We start from the raw sequence: 11,337 nt of genomic DNA, 5'->3' as shown, positions 1-11,337 counted from the left end.
AATTTTTCACCTCTTTAACCTCGCCCCTGCCTGCGCTGCACACTCAGGGTCTAATGTCTCCTGCTGCCCTATCCTCCGCCTGCAGGCTTTGACCCTCCATCATGAGCTGTCTCTCTCTTCCTGCTGCTGAAAGTCGGATCACCTGCTCACATACTAAAGGGACGGGACGCGCAGGAAACCACTATTCTGACAAAAATCAGACAACTACAATAAATCTTGTGGTAAAAAAAAACCAAAACCCTCCAATGCAATATTTTGTAGATTATATTAACCATTTTACACCAGAGCTTTAGCTCTTGATTAGTTTGGCAATCAAAAATTTGCTGTTGTTTTATACAATTAACGTGATTCCAGTGGATTGTGAAGTGGAGAAAAGCAGTGTTGCACTAATATTTAAAACTACAGCAGTGACGTGCTTGCGCAATCAGCGTAAATCAGCTGATTCTGTCTAAGACAAGAGGATTGGCACATTTATGCCACATTAGTAATGTGCTGCATATTGGTGCAAAGGCGATTTCATAATCAGATTCCTGTCAGAATCAGTGGATTCACATTGATTGAGTAATAGGGCATATCAAAGCGTGTGTGTTATTTAGGTGTCGCTGGCAAAACTTCCAGGTGTTAAAGAGTGAAAGATGATAAAACCTATTTGGCTTATCTTTATTATGCATTCACGATTTCCTAAACATCTACTGTATTTTTCGAAGTATAAGCCAAAATTCTTTTTAGTATAGTTTGGCCAGAGGTGCGACATATACTCAAGAGTGACCTGTAAAAAAAAAAAAAAAAAAAAAAATATATATATATACAGTTGTTAACTGCTATTTTCCTGTTTACAACTGTTTGCCCTCTAGTGGTTGTTTCCTGCTAATAACCACTAGAGGGCACTGTAGGTGACTGACAGCAAGGCAGAAGTAGCACAAAACAAACATGGTGGAAAATCGGAATAATTTTCTCTTAAATTTCACGATATTTCTCCGATGTTATTCACACGTAATTATGTGCCTCCAGCATTAAAAATGATGGAAATTCATGTTATCACATTTATTGCATGCAGGTAAAATGCGTGTTGGTGCATTGCCCGCACGTATTTTAAGTGCGTCCAAGGTTGACTTTTGTATTTGGCCGCACGTATTTTAAGTTAAGCTTAAAGTTAAAGTCCCATTAGCTGTCTTACTCCTAGCTGTGTGAAATGTGTTTTCCGCTTTTGATCTATTCCCTGGAGGAGGATCCATTTGGTGGTTTGGGTCAATGCGGCCTAGAAAATTGCTCATCACTAACCGCGCGTATTTTGAAATTTACGTGAGAATAGACACTTTCTTTTCTTATTTGTATTAAGCTATTATTCCTCTTGTTTTTAATCTTTTCCTTCCTTGGACTAATGTGGGACAGCAAGTTATCAAACTGGGTTACAGAGACACAGAAGTACCGCTGAAAGCGTCGCCATTTAGACAAAGCACTGAAAATAAAAAATACTGAATGATCTCATGAACCCAGACATGGAGAGGAGTCTACCATGCATTGTAAATTAATATACAGTCAATGCTTCCTTTTAGTGATGAGGCTAGAAACTTGATAGTAGTTTCTCCGCCTGTGAGCATTTTTGAACACATTTTTGGACAAGTATTGCGCATGGAATTTGCAAAGTTGACGCGCGAATCGTTCGGTGTTAATGCAACATTTCACCAAAATTGGCTGATTTGATCAGAAGAATTGCACATTTCTTCCAAGAATGCGACCTATACTATGAAAAATAAGGTACTTTTAGGTTAAACGTACTAACCTGCTAAAAGATAAGTCAGTTTGTGCTCAAACTGTGGCTTTATGGATAAAAACAGATCATATGGTTGAAGTTTGGTTTCCTGTCAAGCAGCCTTTGAGTTATCTAACACCAGCAGAATAATCGCCCTCATTAAGTGACATATTATTTGGACTGATTGGATCAGACAGGGCTGCTCATCGGTTCTACCAAACATCCTCAGGCTTCCCTCCTCTGCTTCAAACTACCTGTTCATTTCATGTCCTTTCAACTCATCCTTTCAACTTTCCTGCATGACTGCTCCTGTATATATTTTTGACTTTTTTCCATTTCTTTTCACAGCTTCAAACCACACAAGCTCAAGGGTTTTTGCTTCATTGTGGATCATCCCAAGAGATGACCTCTGTCCCATGAAAAATCCCTCTTTCTCAAGTATCTTTTTGTCCAAGCTAAGGCAGCTATCAGAGACACGTGTTGACTTCAACTGTGGCCCCTGTGAAGGTCAGCCTTCCAGAAGCAACTCGTATGGAGACAAGAACAAGAACAGGCATATCTCGCTTTACATACTTAATAGCTTTGCCCTCCATTAGCCCTCAAAATTAAGACAGATCACCTCATAGAATTACTCAGTCATTGTCTGCATCATTGCCCTTCTCCTCTCCCACCCCCCCAGCTCTACCCCTTCACTTTTTCTCTCGCCTATTTCACTTTTTCTTCCACCCCCCCCTCCCTCCGATCCCTTTTATAAAGCCTTATCTGCCTGTTGACAGATGTATAAAAGCATTGCTGGAAGAATGTAAAAGCTCACTCATGAGATTTAACTGCAACCCCAAAGACGGATTCAAGGGCAATATCTATTAAGGTCAGTTCAGGCAGCTCAAAAAAGAAGTGACAGCAAAAGAGTCACCAACAAGCTCTGAAAAAATGAAAAGGAGAAAATGAAAAGGCCAACCGCTGCTAGGAAAACAGCATGGCGTAGGACATGGAAATTGAAAGTCGAATGAGCCCGTTTTGTTCGTTTGTCTGCACATGCCAAAGTTTTTTTCTGCGAGTTGATAAGATGTGTGAATGAAAAATGTGAAATGGTTTCACAACGTTTATTATTTGTAGGTTGGGCCGTACAAACCCGGGATATAAGCTCTCCGACCATGCCGGTCCATGTTCCATTGGCTCCAGGAACGCCATACAGTCCGTCCCCCACCAGCCGGATGCGATACTTGAACTTGAGAAGTTCTGCCAGCTCCTTCAGCATGTCCACGCAAAAGCCCTCGTAGCGGTCGTTTCCTTCCAGTTCTTGGTGGTTTGGCCTCAACATCACATACGGATTCTCCTGAAAACACACACAGTTGACTTTACATCAACATCATCTATAAATAGTACCATAAAAAAGCCCATCCATCCATCAGTCCATCATCCATCCACCCATTCATCCATTCATCCATCCATCCGGGACCGGGTCGCGGGGGCAACGGTCTAAGCCAGGGGTGCACAAACGTTTTTGCTCTAAGGGCAAAAATCTAAATGGGATCCAGTCCGTGAGCCAAATACAATATTTTTTTGCATGTCATGAAATAAAAGGAGAAAATATAGAATATGGTTTAATTTGTATATTTTGAGTCTGTATTCATTAAGGTGACACACATTAGTAAGAATAAAAAGTAAGTAACATTTGTCTTTGAAACCTTTAATTAAAAAACAAGAGTAAGCTAAAAGAAACTTTTTTCCAAGGAAAACAGTAAACTGGGATCCTAATGAAAGATGTGGAGCTGCTCTTTTGACTTTATCCGTTTGCCGTTGTCGCTCCATCTTGGCTAGCTGAATAAGGCCGCTACAAGCCCCGGAAGTAACTGTGAAGGTTTTTGGGAATTTCTAACACAAAAAAACCCCCAAGACAGACTCAGTTGTAGGTTGTTTCGTCCATAGCCGGAGGCACAGAAAGTGCTAACAGCGCCACCCGGAGGCTGAAAGTATATTACAGCCGTAGAGTTTTGGAACATCATTGAGAATTAATGGGGACTAAGCACTCTGCGGCTTTCGCAGCCACGACTTGACGGGCCAAAAGATAACCTTTGGCAGGCCAAATTTGGCCCACGGACCCCACTTTGGGAACCCATGGTCTAAGCAAAGATGCCCAGACTTCCCTCTCCCCGGCCACCTTCTCCATCTCCTCTGGGGGGACCCCAAGGCGTTCCCAGGCCAGCCAAGAGACTTAGTCTCTCCATCGTGTTTTGGGTCTTCCCGGGGCCTCCGCCCAGTGCAACATGCCCGGAACCCCTCTCCAGGGAGGTGTCCAGGTGGCATCTTGACCAGATGCCCGAGCCTAACAAAGCAACAAAGTACTGAAAGGATTCAGTAGATAAAGCTCAACAAGGTGTGAAGCATCTCCAGCATTGGCTGCCTTCATCGTCCTCCCATTGTATGCCCTGAACTGTTTATATAAGTACTTTAATAAATCACTGTGGCCCTTTGGAGTGTTATGTGATTGCTTTACAGAACCCGACTGGAATTTACAGTGAGGAAGACCAGTGGAAGCAAATCCCGTCCTTTGGAGGTCACGGTTCATATCAGGTTTACTGCCTTTGATGAAAGGTGAAATTTGTGGTTTTGAAGCAGAGCCAAGTACTAAACTCTGGAGCTCAGCCTGCGATTTATCCAAAGGAAAAAAATCTGTTTAAAACCAAATCATTTTTCATCTCAAACACAAGTATTTACAACCCGTCTTTAGATGAACCAACTGAGTGTTTGACTGTCTGTTTATTTATGTCTTTTTTTTTTCCTTTGCTGATATAGTGGGAAGATTTAAAGACCTCCTCAGTGCTGTAGTTTGGAGTGAATCTCAGTGCACTGTTTTTCAAACAATGTATCTGCCAAGCTGGTATTTTCAGATACATCACGCTAGAGATTCTTATTTACTCTGCTGTTGCTCATTCTCAGCTCATAAAATCTCCCCAACCATTAAACTCCCGTTGACACATATCTAATCTAAATGCTTAAAGAGTGCAAACAAAAAGACTCTGTAAGTTCCACTTTATTATTGCAGTCAAAAACCAAAAAGAAATCTTTGTAAGTAAAATGATTGCAGTTTTAAAAGTCAACATGCCCAGCAATCGTAGGCTGTCAAATACTTAACTCAAACGCCTGGAGCCACAGAGTTACTGTATGTGCACGAGGCCTTTAAATCCAACTGTGGCAGCTTTTATCGGGGAAAGTAAAGAGTCATGATGTGGTGCTGTGTGTCAAGTGCTGGAATCGAAGTAAAACTGTTTGTTCTTGGCGCAGCGGGAGATGTTTGCATGTGCAGGAGCTGGTCCACTGGTGATACATTTGCCTTCCAGTAAGAGCCACAAAGATAGCTACACTTTAAATGGAAACACTTGAGGACTTGAAGCACATTATGAGGTCTAAAATATGACTGTGAATTGCCCTGTTGTTGTCGTCATAGCAACTACTTGGTTCCACCTTTTAAGGAATAGCGGGCGCGATGGAGGAGGGTGGTCACTTTGATGTCGTGGGATGAGCGATTTTGCACTGTTCTGGAACTGGATTTGAGTGGAAAATGAGGATAACAAGTATAGATGAACTTTCTGTGACTTCAATAGTTGCTTAGTCTTTACCCCTGGTTTCTTACCAGTCTCATAACAGAGTTTACTGCAGAAAATTGAATTATCTGCTTGGAAAGATCCCTTTTTTATGCTTTTTACATTAAAGTACAGTATGAAGAATTCTGTACCATCAAATAGTTGGTTTGAGAACTACAGACATCTCACAAATACTATACATCCAATCATTGTCCATACCTGTAACATCCTAAGATAGACGGATAGACATTAGTGGAGCCCCAGTTTTCATAGAAGACGGCATACACTCACCTGCCGCTTCATTAGGTACACCTGTCCAACTGCTTCTCAACTCAAATTTGTAATGGTCATGGTCAAGACGACCTACTGCAGTTCAAACTGAGCATCAGAATGAGGAAGAAAGGGGATTTCAGTGATTTTAAACAAGGCATGGTTTTTGGTGTCAGACGGGCTGGTCTGAGTGTTTCAGAAACTGTTGATCTATTGGGATTTTCACCCACAACCATCTCTAGGGTTTACCGAGAATGGTCAGAAAAAGAGAAAATATCTAGTATCTAGAAATGTCTTGTTGATACCAGAGGTCAGAGGAGAATGGACAGACTGGTTCCAGCTGATAGAAAGGCATCAGGAACTCAAATAACTACTGGTTACAACTGAGGCCTGCAGAAGACCATCTCTGAATATACATGTCCAACCTTGAAGAGGCAGATGGGCTACAGCAGCAGAAGAACACACTGGGTGTCACTCATGCCAGCTAAGAACAGGAAACTGAGGCTACAATTCACACAGACTCATCAAAACTGGACAATAGAAGATTGGAAAACGTCTGGTCTGATTTCTGCTGTGACTTTCAGATGGTGTGGTCAGAATTGGGCGTTACCATCATGCAAGCATTGATCCATCCTGCTTTGTATCAACTTTTTTGGCTGGTGGTATAATCGTTTGAGTGATATTTTCCTCCTTAAAATCCACACTTTGGACCCCCTAGTACCAATTGGTCATGGTTACAACCTCACAGCCTACCTGAGTATTGTTGCTAACCATGTCCATCCTTTTATGACCACAATGTACTTATCTTCTGATGACTAGTTCCAGCAGGGTAATGTGTCATGTCATAAAGCTGGAATAATCTCAGATTGGCTCAACTCAATAGATCACCATTGGGATGTGGTGGAATGGGAGATTGACATCATGGATGTTCAGACGACAAATCTGCAGCAACTGGTTGATGCTGTCATGTCAATATGAACCGATTGACAGACTGAGGAGTGTTTCAAGTTTCTTGATGAATTTATTTCACCAAGGATTAAGGCAGTTCTGAAGGTAAAATGAGGTCCAATACAGTTCTAGCAACATGTACCGAATAAAGTGGCAAGTAACCAGTGAGTGTACAGTAGATGTGGACAGAAATTTTGACACTTAAAGGCATATATCAAAGTTAGTGACAACCACCACACAACCTCACAAGATAAATGCTACAATAAAATAATCACCACTTTAAAAACACATTTGCCCAATCCAAGCCAAACAAATGCTGCTTTTAGGTAAAGAAATATAAAAACAATTTAGTGCTTCTGCCATTATTTTCTAATAGTAAACCTTTTTTCTCTGTTATGTTTTCAAGAAAGTGAATCCTCTTCTTTTATCTCCTTATAATTAATTGATACATATTTTATGTTTGTCTTAACCTGATGAATGCTAAAACTTTCCCTATTTGTTATATATTTGGTCTCCCTTATGAGCAGATTTAAACTCCAAATGAGGCTACAAGCTGGTAATCACACCAGTCAAAAACTAACTGCGATCAATAACAGACTGACTGCAGTAAAGCTGACTGAATAGAGCTCAGCTTTCCTGTCAGTCAACCCCATTTTAAATCATGTTTTAGCACAAATTGTACAAGTTGCTTAAAGCTGATCTATGCACAAAAGAATGGAGAACTTTACATATGTGTATAATTTATTTGTCATAAAAGTAATTCTTCAAAGGCAAGAAAGGGCCTAATACTTTGAGTTTGAAACCACAAAGAAAAGTCGACTTTTAAAGCTGTCTCTTGTTCCCATACCATGAGCAGTGTGGTTGCAGACTGATAAATTTGGTAACACTCTTTCCTAAGCAAACACGCGCATATAGCATTCAGAGGACCACGTGTGCTGTTAGATGTACACATTCAACTTCACTCATTGTCCCTTTGAAAATGTCTGCGTGTTTTGAGGTGTTTTTTTTGTACAATTTTCATTCTTTTTTTTCCTCAGCTGTGCTGGGATTGTTTTGCGTAGATTTGCCTTCATGAGCTGCAGAAACTCTGACAATTCTCTTAAAAAAACAAAAAAAGCCCAAAACTGGGTCATTAGAAAATGAGCATTTACACAAAGCTACTACAACAATAAAAACAAATGCTTACAACAAAGAGGCTGCACAAAGGTAATTATAAATTAATAATTAAGGTTTTTTCTGTGACATTAAAAATTCTTTCAAATCTGCTGCCAGAGAAATGATTTCCTACATATTAACGGATGTGAGAAAGTTTCCCAAAAGATGTTTTTGTGTCTACGTTCATCTCTGCACCGCTGAAGTTTTTTCTGAGCAGATTTTGAAAACTGGCAGTGATTAAAAAGAGAGCACAGCAGAATTCAATTAAATAAAACAACTTTACGAACACATAACCCTTAATCAATGCTAACTTAGAGTTAAAAATCAGAAAAGCAAAGAAACTTGACAAATATTTTGTTTATTTACTGAACGAAATAAATATTTAATCCATCCATTTGACCAACGACAAGGCTGGACAAAAGTTGTCCCTCTGTCCCAGTCACCCTAGGTTCAGGTTGATTATCCATAGCTGTCTTCATTTTCATTTAATTACCCTCAAAGTATTTAAGTCTCTCATAAGGCAAATCTAAGTTACACGCACTTTTGATGTACAATCCTGTTGTGCGGTGCCCTTACGCAACACTCTAGTTGAGTGTAAGGTGCCAGATAACACATAAGTGTCAGTAGGACCCCCATAGGATGCACACACAAACTTTGATTGTCTAATTTCTAACACTCACGCTGCATGCAAGCAGCCCAAAAGAAGCATACACTTATGTCAACAGCACTCCCGGGCCACTTAAGTGGAACCGGTTATTGAACTAATCATGCATTTTGTAGTACAAGCTGCAAATCTGGCATGGATGTATCTAAGGATCTCCTCTTTCTGAAAAGCACATCAACCACGAGAAAAACTAAGATTTAAAAATATACGTGTAATAGTATTCTTGTTGAGACTGGAGCAAATAGACATTCAATATGTTTGTAATGATTGGGTGCATGGCCACCATTTTTACAAATGGCCGCCATTTTGGATTTTACTTGTGGCTAAACAGAAAATTCCTTCTTGAAAAAAGGGATTCATTTTGCTGTGGAAACCCAAAAAATGTTTAACAAACTGTTTTTACAACATAGAATGAAAGTTTTATATGTAATTTCATAAAAACAACAGGAATAACTTCTGTCAGCAAACTAATCAACGTGTCTGCTATAACTTGACACTCACTGCATACTCGTAGAGGAAAATGTGGATAAATGTTTTCCCTCCAGGAGCAGCAAGCAGTAAACGACCTTGCTATTTCGTGAGTGACACTTGGATGTCCCGTACAGGTTTGTCAATCTGTTGCCCACAAACAGTCCATATCCACTTGTTAGGGTAGTTGTGACTAATCCTTAAATGGATTCATGTTTATTTTTTCTAATAGCACCAGGCTGCTATGTATTATCCAAATACATTTTTTTCAAGCACAGATAATGGGATTCTGTAAGTAACCAATTAAACAGTGTAAAAATCATTTGACTATTATTCTAAAATGAAAGTCCAGGCACAGACCAACCACATATTCTATTGAATTGTGAAACCTTAGAATCAAATTGGGATGTTTTTTCTTTTTTTCCAATCAATATAATTAGTATTCAACCCTAAAAAACAAAAACAAACCATACTAACATGAGCAAATGTATTATGTTTCAGGACATGGGCCAACAATTAATACCAAAAGGGGAAAAAAAACAATCATTGCTATGGCTTTGCTGAATGAGTCATTAAATGATAAATTGTTGCATAATATTCTGTAAAACCTGAAAGAGGAAAATTGAAAATGTTCATGCTGCCTTGAGGCATAGCTGTCAAGTTTGTAGTCCTAAATACAGAATCCTGCTACTGGTATGATGCTGCCTAAATAGAGCATTTGCTCTCTGAACTGGTCAAATGAAAAAAAAAACATGCTAAAGTGCTAATGAATGCCAGAATTAATAACTATTCAATTCTTTAGCCTGGAGGTTGCTTGGCATTTGTTTATATAAATATGAATGTGTGTGTTTGTGGGTATAATTCTTGGCTCTCAAAAAGAAAGAAACATATAGCTGAAGGAATATTAAAGTGACCTCTCTGTTATTTATACGTCTGCCTCCTGGTTCTTTTTCACATAAAGGACATGGAAGTGAAAGAGAAGAATTGTCACCGAGAGAACCATCAATCCACCAGTCCATGCACTGTACTCTAAACGGTTACACATATACATACATGTGTACAAAATATTTTAAAATATAAATAAAGATGTCATTTTTACCCCGGATCAGGGGGTCAATGTTGTGCTTGATCTGTAGCTTTATAATATAATAGATTAAATGAATTCACGTGATTTATGGTCATCTACAAATATGCAAACTCACTCTACACTCAAACTTTTTTTGTGGTTTCAAAAGTCTCTTTTTATGCATAATTTTTAACCTAAATATGGGTTTGCCCGTGGTTATGCAGGGGTCATGCTTTGGAAGTTTTCAAGTTTGTGTAGAACTGTGGTAAATTACTGAAAAAAACACCACATTACATTGACAAAGCAGAAATTCTGAAATGTCAAGCTAACAGTTTCATTGATTTTAGAGATAACACTGATTTGAAATGAGGTTTGTGTATTTAAAATATTAACTAAATCAGATTCAGATGTAGAGAATTGTACCTGGGATCCAAGAGTGGCAAGCAATATTTTCCTCATAAGCCTTAGGGCATTTCAATGCTTTATATCGAAAGGTCTCAACTACTTAAGCTTGACTTAAGCTTTCAAAGTACATTGCTCAATGCTGGCAGAATCTGTGCAGTTTTGATTTCCAATATTGTCTGCAGTTCACAGAAAAAGTGTTTTACTTCAAAAATAAAGATTTACACATCTTCATATCTATGTTACTATAACTGTGATGGTTATTTTCCCCCCATGTTCTTCTCTGCAGGTGTGCATGCGTTAGCTGTAGATCCTACTAGAAAGAACAGCTGGGCATTATCAGTCCATCAATCTGAGGACTCCAGAGCCCTGGTGAGCCATCTAGCCACTGCCAGATTGTTTTACCCGCTTGATAACAGTCAGATGGCTGTTTCTCTGCTGTGTTTGGGAACCCCTCGTGTTTTTGACCATGCTGACCTTTAGGAGCTATCGATGTTTTGTTGGACAAGAGTGCCACTGCTCTGGATGCCAGCTTCCTCTGCCTTTGCTGTCCAGTCAAATGGACTCTGTACAAAGCCTTGCTCTTCCTTTCTCCACTCCTTTTCTCAGTGGGATTATTGACTCAGGGGCAAGTATCAGGCCAGTAATGTGCTCAGACTCCTGGACTATGTGTCAGGAACTGGTGGAGTGGGATTCAAAATGCTGGAGACTAGAGTACAATTTTGTGAATAAACTTGCATTTGGTCTGTATTCAGAGTAACTGCCTTCAATCGGACATTTCTGTTATGATCCAAAGCTTGTAAACAATGGTGGAGACATCAGGTGAGGATGAATTTAGATTTAGATTATTGGAAAAACTGGGAGAAACAATGTGTATCACATTAAAAGTTCTTTTTAAGTCCCACTCTAACCATCATTTTTCTATTGAAAAATTTATTATAATTAGGAAAAAAAAAGACTCATTTTTATACATATTTTATGCACAGCAGCAGTAGCTCATTAAAAATACTAGTCTGGGTTGTTGGCG

At 39.4% G+C, this 11,337-nt stretch overlaps 1 protein-coding gene across 3 annotated transcripts in view; it reads right to left on the bottom strand.

Annotated features, from left to right (window-relative positions):
* The window catches only part of grik4 (glutamate receptor, ionotropic, kainate 4), a 401,676-nt gene that overhangs the window by 28,627 nt on the left and 361,712 nt on the right, over nucleotides 1-11,337 (bottom strand). For all 3 annotated transcript variants that reach the window (XM_036215059.1, XM_036215057.1, XM_036215058.1), the window contains exon 13: nucleotides 2,886-3,089. In XM_036215059.1, coding sequence (XP_036070952.1) covers nucleotides 2,886-3,089 — 204 coding nt within the window. The remainder of the gene's footprint in view (nucleotides 1-2,885; nucleotides 3,090-11,337) is intronic.

This window comes from Oryzias melastigma, linkage group LG13, assembly GCF_002922805.2.
Source record: "Oryzias melastigma strain HK-1 linkage group LG13, ASM292280v2, whole genome shotgun sequence".
In the NCBI taxonomy this organism is placed as follows: domain Eukaryota; kingdom Metazoa; phylum Chordata; class Actinopteri; order Beloniformes; family Adrianichthyidae; genus Oryzias; species Oryzias melastigma.
This window is presented reverse-complemented; position numbering and strand designations above follow the sequence as displayed.